General features: G+C 37.0%; 1 protein-coding gene across 1 annotated transcript in view; it reads left to right on the top strand.

The window, feature by feature from the left end:
- Positions 1-13,895, top strand: part of GFM1 (G elongation factor mitochondrial 1) — a 45,662-nt gene extending 31,767 nt beyond the window's left edge. The window contains exons 14-18 of the mRNA XM_049629637.1: positions 4,627-4,789; positions 6,436-6,580; positions 11,521-11,681; positions 12,659-12,712; positions 12,868-13,895. Coding sequence (XP_049485594.1) covers positions 4,627-4,789; positions 6,436-6,580; positions 11,521-11,681; positions 12,659-12,712; positions 12,868-12,999 — 655 coding nt within the window. The 3' untranslated portion in view covers positions 13,000-13,895. The remainder of the gene's footprint in view (positions 1-4,626; positions 4,790-6,435; positions 6,581-11,520; positions 11,682-12,658; positions 12,713-12,867) is intronic.
- Positions 13,896-15,472: the final 1,577 nt, after the last annotated feature.

The following is a 15,472-nucleotide window of genomic DNA, read 5'->3' as shown; positions in this document are numbered from 1 at the left end:
ACCTTTACTGAAGTTCCAGGAGGGCTTTTCTATCCTTTTCCTTTATGGAGCGCCTCTGGGGATTCCGTTTTCCTCTCCATGGAAGAAGTATGGTTGCTTCACAGCCTGGAGCACACCTTCCTTGTGTGCAAAGGGACAAAGTGCAAAGGAGCTCTAGGTAGTGAGTTCATTACTACTTTCTTCTTCCCATTCTGAGAGTCCCAAGAGCCGGCTCTGTTTAATCCCCCCTTTCTGTGGGGTTTGCACCAATGCTGCCCAATCAGGGTATGAGAAACTGCAAACCATAGTATTAATGGGGATCAGGAGAAGTAAAAAATACACCCGCACCCCTCTCTCCCTTACTAACCTTAGAAAAATGAGGTTTTGCTATAAACCATGCTTCTTACTTTATTAATCACTTTGAAAATTTTACTTTAAGAATTAAAGCATAGGGGCGCCTGGGTGGCTCAGTCGGTTAAGTCAGACTCCTGGTTTCTGGTCAGGTCATGATCTCACCTCACCATTTGTGAGTTTGAGCCCTCATAGGGCTCTGTGCTAACAGTGCAGAGCCTGCTTTGGATTCTGTCTCTCCCTCTCTGCCCCTCCCCTGTTCGCTTGCTTGGTCTCTCAAAAAAAAAAAATTTTTTTTTAAGAATTAAAACATACTTAAAGCACTGCACTGAAGTAATTTCTAACAAAGGCAAGAGTTTTTAAAGCTGCTTAAGCAAGCACAAACTTTCAGTAGACAGTGCATTTTCATTCTCCAGTTTTCTTAATTACCTTCTTGTTTTAGTTTTCAAGGGCCTGGCTGTTGTTTGGATTTGCTCTAGATCAAGAAGTTAAGGTTCCTTTTTATCTGTATGGCCAAACCTTCACTTTAGCTTGTTGGCTTGGAAATAAAGATTCTTTGCTTTTTTCCTCAAAATAGATTTTTGAAGATTCTTTGGGTAATCATATGTGTTGTGGCACTTTTAAAAATAAGTTTAAAAATGTATTTGTAATGTCTTCCTCAAATACCCTCTTTAATTTACTAATAAAGTCCTTATTTGGAGTAAGTATATATTTTTAAAAACGTAAGGAGTGAGGCATTTCTGTCTTTTCTAGTTATATTAGCCAATAGCTGTCAAGTAAGTAGGGGATGAAGGGTTAGTTTCTCCTCTTAAGGCTTTTTCTCAAAAAAATTGAAGGTTGTTTTCCTTTTTGCGGGTGAGGAGGTGAGTCATTCATCTATCAGTCAACATCTTAGGTTTTCATTATGTGTGTGGGGGTGGGGTGTGTGTGTGTGTGAATTGTTTGAATCATGTGTTTCTATGATAATGTCCAGGAAAGAAAGGCTGAGTACATTCTGATGATACTGAAAGAGCTTGTTGCTGATAACATTTTTAGTTTCACAATTGCTAGTTAACATCTCCTGGCTATTACCTGTTAGAGTTGTGAGAAATACAATATGTGAGTTTCCTAGATAAAGTCACCATTTGAAGCTTCATGAGTATGGTTACTATCTTTGCAGGTCAAAGCTAATTATGTAGGTTGTAACATATTAGACATTTACTAACAGCACACATGCTAATTTATGTTCTTTTGTAAGTATAATTATCACTTTAAAACTTAACTTTAAATTATCACTTTAAAATGTTTTAACATTACTAAAATCATTTAAATAAAACATTTATTTACCTGGATGTTAAATAAACTGCATTAAGAGACTCTCATTCCTATATTTGAGTCCTTCAAATCTTATTTACTAAAGCTTTATGAATGGTTAGTCAAAAGTCTGTTATCCTCAGATTTGAATAATGTATGGGCTACCTTTAAAGTAACAATCATTGTGGCCCTCCGGGATCAGGTAAATTATTATAATTTTATATAACTACATGAACATAAAACTAAGTAAAAATGTCTATGGCTTGCAACCTTAGTACAACAATAAAATCAAAATAAATCTACAAAATAGAGATAAAACCAACACAGTTCTAACTAACATTAATTTTATCGTGAGAGATGATGTTTTGCCAAAACTAAATTGCCTTTCACAGCATGCCAGTGGTCTGATGGCAGGTATGGGTTCTTTTACCTTCAGCAGGCCTATTAGCTGCCTACCAAGTGATGTCTTAGTTCTCTCACTTCTTTTTTGAGCTATTATAAAGTCTGTCTTAGTGTACCAGCCTCTAATACCTTTTGAAGTGAATGCATCATTTGCAGGTTACATAAGTTTATATTCTTGTTAGCCTTCTAGGAAAATGTTTGATTAAGAGTATTGGTTTTGGTGCAAATCCTGGCTCTGCTGCTTAATAGCCGTATCATGTTGGGCAAGTTGTTTAGCTTCTCTGACCACAGGCTTTTCATCTGTAAAATGGTGATAGAAATTGTACACACGTCATAGTTTGTGGTGAAGAGTCAATAAAACAGTCCATAAAAACTGCTTAGCACAGCCTGGTACCTACATGTTCCATTATTTGGCATCTGCTTAGTTACGATTCAGACACGGTCCCTGCAACTGCATAGATTACTTGTTTGTGAACTGGTCCTTCAGAGCAGTGCCGTCCAATAGAACTTCATGCAGTGATGGAAATGTTCTGCCTGTGCTGCCCTGGACAGTAGCCACTTCCCACCTTTGACTGTTGACCACTTAAAATGTGACTAGTACAACTGAGGAACTGGATTTTTAATTTTTAAAAATTTTTAATTTAAATGTAAGCATCCCTGGTTAGTGATTAACCTATAGATAGCACAGGTCGAGAATATATTTGTACAGATGTTATATTATTATGTCAAGTTGAAAACAAAATTTTAAATGTCTGAGAGAACTTGTGCATACCCAAGAATTTGTCAGTGGACCATGGTTTTGGAATCCCTTCAGTAATTCTGTGGTGCTTTGGCAGCTGTTTCTCTTCTGCTTCTGTTCTCTTAGTTCTGAAAAATGGTTTTTCCCCTCCCAGGAAAATTAACCTTTCAGCATTTTGTTTTTCACAGCCCATCCTGAAAGTCTTGGCAGCTGGAATATTATATAAACGCAGTTTATCAGGCACATTCACACTTAGGCTTTTAATGAAATCTGCGTATTCCAAGCTGGCATCTCCTACCAAAATTAACATTTACTTCTTCCAAACCACTCACAGATCTGTATGTAATACACTCATTAATGTCCATTTACCTGCAGTTATCTGAGATAATTTTGATAGCGGCTGGCCTCCTTCATCTTAGGGTCTTGAGGAAGGTTTCATTAAAAAAAAATTTTTTTTTAATGTCTATTCATTTTTTTTGAGAGAGAGCGAGCAGGGGAGGGGCAGAGAGAGAGACACACACGAGAATCCGAAGCAGGCTCCAGGCTCCCAGCCACCAGCACAGAGCCTGATGGGGGGCTCAAACCCATGAACCGTGAGATCATGACCTGAGCCGAAGTCGACTGCCCAACCGACTGAGCCACCCAGGCGCCCCTAGGAAGGTTTCATTTTAAAGGAAGAAATGCCCTGCAGACAGTAGATACTCATGACATTTTTTTTTTCAGTGAAATAGTCTATGTTTACAAATGTTTAATATGCATATAAAGTGCATATTCTTTTTACGTCATCATTAGTGGTTTGAAGTAAACACTGAGCTGTCTATATATGTGTCTCTTTAAATGACTTAATGTTGGTCATTATTTTGCCATTATTCTTTTTGGGTGTTTATCCATCTGCAACTCTCTTCTCTGGTGTTCTATCACTCCATAACTTCCAAGTAGTAAACACAAATAGAAACCATCTGATTAAATTAACTGCAGAGCTCCTATTTTCAAGTGACTGTTTTCAGTTGTGGAGATTTAAGAAGAAAACACTGTGTCCCAGGGAAGGGAGGCATTCCAAAAGAAGAGGGTGAGTTCTTTGGAATGTAGGTTACAAGAACAAGAACCTTAGATGGACTTTTAATACTTTTACTTTCCTACTTATGAAGTAAAGAATTGGCATAATTAAACCCATGAATTACTTTGGTGTTGTATGCCACCATACTTATTCCAAGTAAAAACAGGAAAGAGAGAACTTTTCTTCCAATTTATTTTATTTTTGAGAGAGACAGAGAGACACAGTGTGAGTGGAGGAAGGGCAGAGAGAAAGTGAGACACAGAATCCAAAGCAGGCTTCAGGCTCCGAGCTGTCAGCACAGAGCCCAACGAGGGGCTCAAACTCATAAACCGTGAGATCATGACCTGAGGTGAAGTCGGACACCCAACCGACTGAGCCGCCCAGGCACCCCAGGAAAGAATGACTTTTTAAATAAATTTTGTAATGAAGTTTTATGGCAAGGTCATTATGTTCAAAGGAAGAAGTAAAGGGGCGCCTGGGTGGCTCAGTCAGTTAAGCGTCCGACTTCAGCTCAGGTCATGATCTCACGGTCCGTGAGTTCGAGCCCCGCGTCGGGCTCTGGGCTGATGGCTCAGAGCCTGGAGCCTGCTTCTGATTCTGTGTCTCCCTCTCTCTCTGCCCCTCCCCTGTTCATGCTCTGTCTCTCTCGGTCTCAAAAATAAATAAAAACGTAAAAAAAAAAAAAAGAAGAAGAAGAAGTAAAAATGGTGAAATGCGGTTTTTCATTTAAACCAGTAGGAGTTATTTCGTTTTGGTAATTACATAATGCTGTCTTAAATTTTTTTTCCTCCCAAATCACTTTCAGGTTTGAATTTACACATAAAAAACAATCTGGTGGTGCAGGCCAGTTTGGAAAAGTGATAGGTGTACTGGAGCCTCTGGACCCAGAGAACTACACTAAGTTGGAATTTTCAGATGAAACATTCGGGGCAAACATTCCAAAGCAGTTTGTGCCTGCAGTAGAAAAGGTAAAAACAAAAATAACTTTCTTACATTTTTTTCAACAAGCTTATTAATAAAGGTATGAAATCATGTATTTTTTAACAGTTTTATTTATGTAATCTCTGCACCCAGCGTGGGGCTTGAACTCACAACCCCGAGATCAAGAGTTGCATTCTATTCCGACTGAGCCAGCCAGGCACCCCTCAAATCATATTTCTATCACATTGTCTCCCATAGTTCATTTTAGTTACAGTCCTGCTTCTTTATCTGATTGTTAAGCTTTCTATCTGATTTAGAATCTTCAATTCATTAAGTTCAAGAGCTATAAATATATGCTATGACAATGTGGGGGAAGTCATTGTTTCTTAATCATAGTTATTATATTTCTTTTGATAAATTGAACCTACCTCATTAATTGTAATCAATAATTAAGATTCCCAACATCTCGGTTCTCCTGTCATCTCTGCTACTTATTAATGTCATCTTTGGTAAATCATGGTGTTCAGAGGCAGTTTCTTCAACTGAGAGTAAATAAAATACTTAAACCTCAATCCCTCACAAACTTGAGGACCAGATAATACTCTATGACATCTCTTTGTAAATTGCCAAGTGCTTTGCACATACAAGGGGTTAGTGCTTTGTTGGCTTATCAGGTCACAGGCTTTAAGACTGTTGTAAACCTTCAGCAACTGTCTGTTCTCATAGATTGAGATTTTTAGGTTTTCATTTACCCTTTTAACTTAGAAATATTTACTAATAGATTTTAATTTTGGCTTTAGTGGAGGAAGCATTTTTTGGGGGGATCAGTGTATTTCATTCATTATACTTAATTTCAAGACAATATTTTGTCATTCTCATACTTTTAAGTTGTCTTCTATTCTCCAAGATAAATGTAGGTGAAGGAGAGCATATATTTTTTTCAACATACAGAGTGTACGGTCTTGCAGTGTCATAAATACCTTGTATTGCATGTGCAGCCATGTGATTGCCAAGAAAAACTAACTTGAATTGGGGGAGCTCTACAAATATTTAAGTGAAATGACTGAAAAAGAATTGCAAGCTTATCAAATTATACCTTTAAAATATGTTTAGTTTATTATTTATCAGTCATACCTCAGTGAGGCTGTTTATTTTAAAAAAAGAACTGCATTAGGAAAAATAAAATTACTTTTGAATTCTGGTTCTTACTGACGTATATAATGCTAAAGCTATAATGTATGATCTGCCAATGAGGCGCAACAGGGATGGGTGTATGGTCGGAGCTCAGGTCATAGCTGTTGAGCCAATGCCAATTTTGATGGAGGTACTCTTACTTGCCTTTCCTCTGTTTCCTCCTTTTAAGATTAAGAGTAGACTGTCTGTATAATGGGTTATGACAGGTATGCAATTCCTGAAGATGGTAAGGGTTAGCACTCTCAGCATCATTTTTAAAACAGCTCACACCTTTAAATGATATGCTTTTCCAAGGTATTGTTCATCTAGATGCCACAGTGATAAAACTTAAATAGTTAAGGTGTTGAACTTTTTAAAACTTTTCTTTTTTTCTTGAGGGATTAAATGTAGTATTCATAAAAATGCTTAACTTCTAAACAGTAAAATGTTTGGGTATTCTTGGTAATTCATCTGCAAGTGAAATCCATTCACTCCAGAGGTTGTGTTCATTCATTAACAGGGGTTTTTGGATGCCTGTGAGAAAGGCCCCCTTTCTGGGCACAAGCTCTCTGGGCTCCGGTTTGTTCTGCAAGATGGGGCACATCACATGGTTGATTCCAATGAAATCTCTTTCATCCGCGCAGGAGAAGGTGCTCTCAAACAAGGTATTCTGAGTCCTGGCACTTGTTCCAACACTGTGTCTGTTTTCCCTGATAGACCTTCAGAGCCTCAGAGGGCAGCCCTGCCTTCGGTTTCAGTCTTGTCCCCCCAGAGCACTAGGCAACCCACCAGGGAACATGGCAGGTTCTGGACATATATTTATAGAATCGAAGTGAGGACAGGTTGCTGTGTTCTCTTTCTTACAAAATTAAAAGCCTACCTTGTTCTCATAAATTATCTAGTAATTTTTGTCTGCTTAAAATTTATAGATAATCTGTAAGTTCTGTTTTTAATAGGGAAAATAGAAATGATCGGAATTCTAAGAAATATTTTATAGAAACATTACAGTCATGCTATTTTTAGTGACTTATTTAGATGTCAGGAATTCCATAATTTATAAGTAATTTTCTTATGTATGATATTGTAGGCTTTTAGGTATTTTGAGGAGGATGGCAAAGTATTTTGAAAGAACTCGGTAAACTTTATTTACAGTGCAGACCTTGTGCAAAACTGCTAACATTGTGACCCTTTCTCGCACAGAATAAAGGTGTATTAAAACCCTGATGAACCAGAAACCTAAACAATGGCAAATATATCTGATCCATTGCTTTTTTTTTTTTCATGTTTGTTTATTGTTGAGAGAGAGAGTGCAAGTGGGTAAGGGGTAGAGAGAGAGGGAGATTCAGAATTGGAAGCAGGCTCCAGGCTCTGAGCACTCAGCATAGAGCCTGACACGGGGCTCGAGCTCACAAACCATGAGATCATGACCTAAGCCGAAGTCAGACACTCAACTGACTGAGCCACCCACGCGCCCCTGACCCATTGCTTTTAAAAGAGAAAAGCAAGTAACACAGCAATTTCACATCGGGGTTATTCAACAAAGGAACTTGAAACTTGTATATTGAACCCAGAAAGTTTATTCTCTTTGTCATCTCTTCTGTAGTCATTATTAATAATGTCCATAAGTGTCTTAACACAGGGCAATTATATTATGATTCACAAAACATCTCAGAAATATTTTTATCAAAGAGTATCAAAATGGACAGTGGAAAATCAGATAAATCATAGCACATTTTTTAAGCATTCTATAAATCACAGTTTTATTGATTCTGTATGAATTTTGGACTTCGATTTCATGTTGTTCTTCCATTTGCATCTATGATCAGGTGTGGGGCAGTGGTTGGAGAAGGTCGCTCATTTCTTGACCAGGCTCTAATTCCTTATATTACTTAAACCAGTGGAAGCCATTCATAATTTGTGTTTTAGTTTTTCACTTGTGAATAGGAGAGAAAATCCTTCATTTTCTTTATTTAAAAATGCAGTCAAAATCTGTGGTTTGGAAATCTTGTCATAATGTAAAGATTGTGTTGATAGGAAAATGGGAAATTAAGTCACAAAGAAAATAAGATTTTGTTAGGCATGATTCACATTAAAACACCTATCTCTTCCCCTCTAGGATGTTTATCACTTTAATATATATTAAGATAGACAAATTAATTATAATCACTTTATGTACTTTTTTCAGCTTTGTTGCAGTATAACTGACAAAATTGTAAGATATTTTAAGTGTACACATGATGATTTGATATACATATATATTGTGATACATTCTACAACTACAGTTAAGTTAGAAATCACCAATTGTTCTATGCTGGTTCTTGACTGGAAATTGGTAGCTTTCCTGAAGATAGAATTTACCCAAAGCCAGATAATTGGTATGGTTGTCAGTTAACAACTAGCCTTATCATCTTTTTTAATTGCTCCTGTATGAAATATAATTAAATGTAGATATATATGCCCATTATATACACATACATATCCATGAAAACAGTCTGTATGTGAATATTAACTAAACAGTTGAATATGTGCCATTTGCTTTTTTAATTATTTAAGTGTGATTAACTGCCTGGTGGGTGTGCACTAGATGGTAATTGGGAATTTTGTTTTTTGCCAGGTAAATGTGTAAATAAGCAGGATACTGGCATGAAAATTAATTACTTTGCTGTTTCCCCATCTGTTACTTAATCACCCATGACTAAAAGACAAAAGTGTATGAGGGTAAAAGGAAGTTCTTAGTTCAGTAAGAAAATCAACTTTTCATTCACATTCCTCTGTTGAATGCCATATGAGAGTTTGGGGGTAAAAACGTTAATAAATGAACCCCGTATCAGGGTAGCTGAGGCTTATGAGCTATTCTCTGTTATCAAAATTGGAAGAAAAATAATTCAAATTCTCAGGTATTTTTTCATTAAAAAAAATGAAAATTGGAACTGTGTTGAGTCACAGTTTAAACTTCGTCCCGGAGATTAATCAGTGACGTAACTAAAACTGAAATATAAAATTGGAGGTTCTGCTTGGCCACAGGTGTGACCATTGCCATCATTTTCTGTGGCCAGGTTTTACAAAAAGAACTATGCTTGGTCTCCCCAGAAACATCACACTTGTGGCAATCTACAAGAGAAAAGCCTGGAAATAAGGGTTAGCTCATTTAACTTGACAGTCCCCTTTCTTTGATCTCCTGCCCCATTATGTGATGGGCTTTGAGTTTAAATCCCAGCTCTGCTCCACATTTACTGTGTGGAGATGTGCAAGTCATTGGAACTTCCCCCAGGCTGCTTGGAGATAGTAATTCCACAGTATTAAACGAAAGAATGTAAAATTAAATATAAGAATGTATTTGAAAACACTTGAACATGCAGACTTGGGCAGTGAATGCTAATCACTCTTTCCTTCACGTTACCTTTGACTTAGTACTGTGACATGCCACCCATTCCCCAGCTTCTTGCCTCAAGTGGTCACAATAACATGTATCGATCACTTATGTGCTATGTATTATGCTGAGCATATCTTAATGTTCACAATGACCTTACAGTTGAGAAAACCTGGGACTCAGAGCAGTTAATTGAATGGCTCAAGGTTACATAATAGTGGCGGAGCTGAGAGTTAAACCCCAGACAAAAGTCCTAGCCTTTGACTACCGCCTCATATGGCTTCTTCAGAATCTGGCCTGGTGTTATCAGTGTTATTCCTGGCGGGCTGAAATAAAAAATAATATCCTGGTGTTATTCCTGGTGGGCTGAAATAAAAATAATATCCCCCCTGCCCACCACTTCAGACTTAAAAGTTCCCACGCTGATACTGGTATCTTTACTTGTTATCGTAAAAAGCCGTAGACCACATACGTGGATCTGCTTGAAGAAAAAAATGCTTTTAGGAGTTGGCTGCCATGTGACTATTAAATCTAGCAGGGTGAATTATCTCTGGGGTGTTGTCACAGAGGGTTAGAAGAAGGCGTGAGTAAGGACAAGATTCTTTGGAAGTGAGTCAGCCGGTGAATTGAGGGAGGAAGAAGGGTGTAAAAGGAGAAAAGCAGGATGTGAGAATATGAAACTGAGAACTGGACAGGACATCCTCAACAACTAAGTATGGGCACTGTGTACTTAGCCCTTCCTTCCCTTTAAAACTGACCCTTTCACAATCTAGCTCTTTCATGTTACTCACCTATGGAAAATACTAGATAGTGTGTACTAAATCTTGTCTGCACACATCTTCCTGGGTGCCTTTTTCTGCATTAATTGCATTTATTTAGAGCCAAGGAAGCTCTGCTGTTGTGAGAACCCAAGACGTCATGAGAAATAGAGCTGTTTCTACTGCATAGAATTGTTAGTCTGCTGTTTTGGATGTCTGTATAGGGTTCTCCGGGGCTTAGATGATGGAGCTTAGGAGTCTGCAAAGTTCAGTTATTTCTCTTTTTTAGAACAAAATTCACTAATTAGGACTAATTAGTCAAAGATAGGTCTGAGCTTTGATTTGAATTAGAAAATATTTCAAAGAGATCCAAGTATATTAAATTGCCTTCCTTATAGTTATTGCACTTAAGCTAAGAGTGTCTTTAGGAGAAGTGCTTTAATTAATATACAAGAATGATTGCTAATTAATTATAAACAAATTAATGCTGGGAAAACTATGATTATCTTAAAATATTTTGACATCTTTTCTGTGTTTTGCTTACAGTTTTTATTTAGAGATAATTCATCCAGTCTAAGGCTGAAGTAATACTCCATACTATCATAACATTAAATTTAAATATGAATGTTTGAAATTTTATTCTATTCTCTTCACATTGTTACAGTTAAACCTCAGTCAGCATTTGTCACAGTAAGAAGTATTCTGGTTACATATTAAAGGGGATAAAAAAGCAGCCTGGACACACACATTGGACATACACATTTTAATGCTTCAGTGTCTCTTAGCATCCAGGGTCTTTATTTTGCAGGTGAAGAAACTTGAGGCCTGGTTTCTTATTAGGGGCAGGGCAGAAACTTATGAGGGGCATATAACTTATTAGGGGCATATAACTTATTAGGGACAGGGCAGAAACTAGAACCCTGGTCTTCTGATTCTCAATACCATGTTGGAATTGTTTAGAAAAGGAAAGACAGATCTCAGGTGTGACTTGATAATTTTCTCCAAATATGTGATAAAAGTTATTTGATGATAAAAATAATCATCTTCTAGGGACCAACCATAAAGAATCAGTTTATCTGGTCAAAGACTTAACAGTTAGTTGTCTTTATTCCTGAAAGTATTCAGAGGGAGAAAATAAGTAACCCTCAACTGGATAGTTTAGATGGTAAAGGACTTGATTGAATGTTGCGTGAAGACCTCTTTTATATTATTCTCTGCAGCTTAGTAATGTTTAAGGATGAAAATAAAGTAATAGAAATATTAGTACTATAATTATGTATTATCTTATTGGAATTTCTGTTTAGGAGAGGGACTATTACTGCTACTAGAAAAAAGTCCAGGTCAAATATTTTAACCTTGTCACTCATGTGTATACCTTTGGAGGACACCCTCTATTTCCTTTTTGTATATCTAGTAGAAAAGAGTTACCATTTGTCTAAAGATTAATAAACTAATTTGTAAATTTTTTTTAATCCAGCTTTGGCAAATGCAACATTATGTATTCTTGAACCTATTATGTCTGTGGAAGTCATAGCCCCAAATGAATTTCAGGGACCAGTGATTGCGGGAATTAACAAGCGCCATGGGGTAATCACAGGACAAGATGGGATTGAGGACTATTTCACGCTGTATGCAGAGGTAAGTACTATTGGTCACTGACAATCTTGCTTTTAGTAACTACAGAAGGAAATGAAAGTTTGTTTTGGGACAGTGTAGAGCAAATTGACACATTATCCTGGTTACTTGAGTGTTGTATTTGCAGCTTAGATATGTGTGGCAATTTTTATGATTTGCTATTAGAGCAACTCTTAAGTTGCTAAGCTAAAAATAAGATTTATGTGTGCCTTTATGAATATGTCGTTTTCTTACATAGTTATGTGTCTTTCTCATTATAAGCTTTATTTGTATAGCTGTTTTATCATTTTCTCCCTGATTTACTGGGATCATATTGAAGTCCATTGCCTGCATATATCACATTACATAAGGCCGCCTAGAACACACTACTATCAGCATATTGAGGTGTCCAGAGGGAAGCTGTATTGACATTTTTATGGGAGAAACACTTCTCAGTGCTTGAGCTGCAGCCAGAGTGTGGAGGTTCTGAGGAGGGAAGGCCGTCAGTAGTGTCCACCCTGTGAAACAGAAAGATTTGGTTTCTAGTTGTGACTGTCAGATGAGTGTGTGTGTGTGTGTGTGTGTGTGTGTGTGTGTGTGTGTGTGTGTGTTATTTATTTTGAGACAGGGAGGGAGAGAGAAAGAGGAAGAGAGGGAGTACACCTGAGCTGGGGAGGGGCAGGGAGAGAGGGAGAGAGAGAATCCCTAGCAGGCTCCACGCTGTCAGTGCAGAGCCCTACATGGGACTCTGACCCATAAACCATGAGATCATGACCTGAGCCAAAATCAAGAGTTATATGCTTAACTGACTGAGCCACCCAGGCACCCCTCAAATGAAATTATTTTTAAATAAGGCTTTTACTTGCAGTAAAACAAAAATAGATTTCTCTGTCTTTTAATTCTTTTAAATCAAGAGACACCTAAGTCTAAAGGAATTACAAATCTTTTCTAAAATATTTTTCAATAAACAATACTAAAATATCTACTGTGTTTGTTTTCAGGTCCCTCTAAATGATATGTTTGGTTATTCCACTGAACTTAGGTCATGCACAGAGGTAAGCAGGTGTTTAAACTTTACTTTAGTGTTCTTTAAGAAACCACCCTACACAGCACTCAAAAATGTGAAATCTTGTCTTTGCATGACTTTTCCTTGGTAGTTGTACCACAACAAACAAACAAAATCTCTTTTGTTGTTGTTTTAATTTCTTAGGGAAAGGGAGAATACACAATGGAGTACTGCAGATATCAGCCATGTTCACCGGCCACACAAGAAGACCTCATCAATAAGTATTTAGAAGCTACAGGTCAACTTCCTGTAAAAAAAGGAAAAGCCAAGAACTAACTTCCCTCACTTTAAGCTTACTAGCTGTAACTGAATCTGCAAGATTTAGATACTTTAATGGATTCCAGTGGAAAGAACTCACGCTGGAACAAATTTTAGAAGCCCTTCCTATTATATTCAGGAACTTCTATTATATTCAAAGACAATTCTATGTATATCTCAACTCTGTTGATTGGTTTTATAGTTCATTGAAACACCTCAAATAAAATATGATTATTACTGAAATATATTTAATATTAAGGGAAGAGACTGATTTCAGTTATACTTCTAAACTTAGAACGGTATGTCAACTTCCTTTCTGAATTTTTTGTCCTAAGAATTTTCAGCATCTAGAAAAGCTAAAACAGTACAAAGAACAGGCCTGTACAATCCTCTAGACCTTATAATAATGAACAACCTTGTTAACAGTTTGTTCATCAAGTAATTATTTTGTCATATTTGCTTTATCTGTTTATATCTCATACCTTGTATTTAATTTTTTTAAATTATTGTTTTGCTCTGAACAATAATTTGAAAGTGAATTGCATGTATCATGACACTTCTTGGGGTGTCCTCTTTTAATGAGCAGGCTTTTTTGTGGAAGGCAGCTGTGCTCACCACTGTACCACCAACGCACACTTGAACAAACTTTTTTTGTTTAAGAGTGGATTTCATATGTTCTTAATAGAGAACATTTCTCAGATTCTTCATGGGGATATTAAAATGGCTAGTAAATTTCTAGCTGTTTTATATATAGGTGATTGCTTCAACTTGTGGCTTCTGCACATTTGTAACTGCCTGTTTTTATGTCAGTTTCTTGTGGACCTTTGAAATGAAAAGCAGATGCTTGCATATTTTATTCTTACCTATTTTAATCTCTCCGAAACTCTGAATAATAAAATATAATTTACATAGTTGCTGCCTTGTCAGTTTCATTCACTTGGTAAATGCTAGTTGAATTGGGGTCTGTTGGAATTTATCATATATTGTATTCACTGACATGGTGAAAGAACAAATGTTAAGTTTTTGTTTCTAGAATAGGTGGGACTTTCCCAGACAGTTCTACCATGTTGTTTAGAATTACTTCATCCCCAAATCATCTGATGTGACAGACATATCCTGGTCCTTTCCCTTAGTGGATGATAGAGATAAAATAATTATGTTAAATTCCTTTTTATTCTTGACTTATAGGTTTGGCTTTATAACTTAAGGTTTCTAGAAAAAGATTTTTTCAAGTATTGAGCATGTTTTCAAGGCATCTGCTAAATGCTTTAAATGCGCTATCTAATATAGTTTTCACAACCCTATGAAAGTTAGTACTATTACTGTGTCTGTTTTGTAATAGAGGAAGCAAAAACACAGAGAAGGTAAGTAATTCATCTAAAACCACACAGCTTGTTAAATTTTCAAGTTGATAAATAGCTGTATTCATCAAACCAAGTTCATTTTCCCTATGAATATGTGTGTTGCTGTATAGTAGCATCAAGCCTGAATAATACTGTTGCTTTGGCATTTCATCAGCCTCTTGTACCATTAATGATGACTTTGAAAATTGTTCCTGATGAGGAAATACCTTCCTAGAATTTAGCTCAGTTTCTCTGGCTATTGCCAATAGTTAGGAATATCGGAACTGTGATGGATAAATTTTGATGTGTTTTTAACTTGGTAAACGTTCTGCTTATAAAGACAGACCATCAGAAAAGAACCTAGATATTTAATCTAACACCAGCATTTCATAGGCAAAAACACAGGCTGGCTGATGGGAGTAACAAGAGTGGGATCACGTAGGGACAGATGTAGGAACAGAACCTGCATCTCTTGCCATCTCTTGCTAATTAGTTTGGTTAAAATTGGAAGAGACCGCATCCGAACCAAAGTCTGTAGCCAAAAAAAAAAAAAAGAATATTCTTAAATGAGCGTTTTTATCTATTACTCTAATGAAGGATAATTGTTGGCTAATATTTTTTTAATGTTTTATTTGTTTTTTTGAGAGAGAATGCAAGCCGGGAGGGGCAGAGAGAGAAGGGGACAGAGGATCCGAAGAGGGCGCTGCAAGAAAGACCGTATCACTTGTGTTGGAGACAAGTAACAGCTCTAGGCAGTCAGTATTGCAGTGATTCCCAACCCACTAATTCTGACTGCACTTTAAAAGTCACATGGGGAGTTTAAGAAGAAACTCCCATTTCCAGCCCCTAGATACTTGGATCCTTTGGATTCAAGATCTAAAGTTTTCCACCTGAGAGGCGCATGGGTGGGTCAGTCAGTTAAGCCTCCAACTTCGGCTCAAGTCATGATCTCATGGCTCAAGGGTTCGAGCCCCGTGTCATGCTCTGTGCTGACAGCTCAGCACCCAACTCACTCTCTCTCTCTCTCTCTTTCTCTGTCTCTCAAAAATAAACATTAAAAGTTAAAAAAATCATTAAAAGTTTTCCACTTCATTCGAATATACAGGAAAGTTTAAAGACCAGTATATCTTGCACCTCCAAGACATGAA

Source organism: Panthera uncia, chromosome C2 (assembly GCF_023721935.1).
Source record: "Panthera uncia isolate 11264 chromosome C2, Puncia_PCG_1.0, whole genome shotgun sequence".
NCBI lineage: Eukaryota > Metazoa > Chordata > Mammalia > Carnivora > Felidae > Panthera > Panthera uncia.
This window is presented reverse-complemented; position numbering and strand designations above follow the sequence as displayed.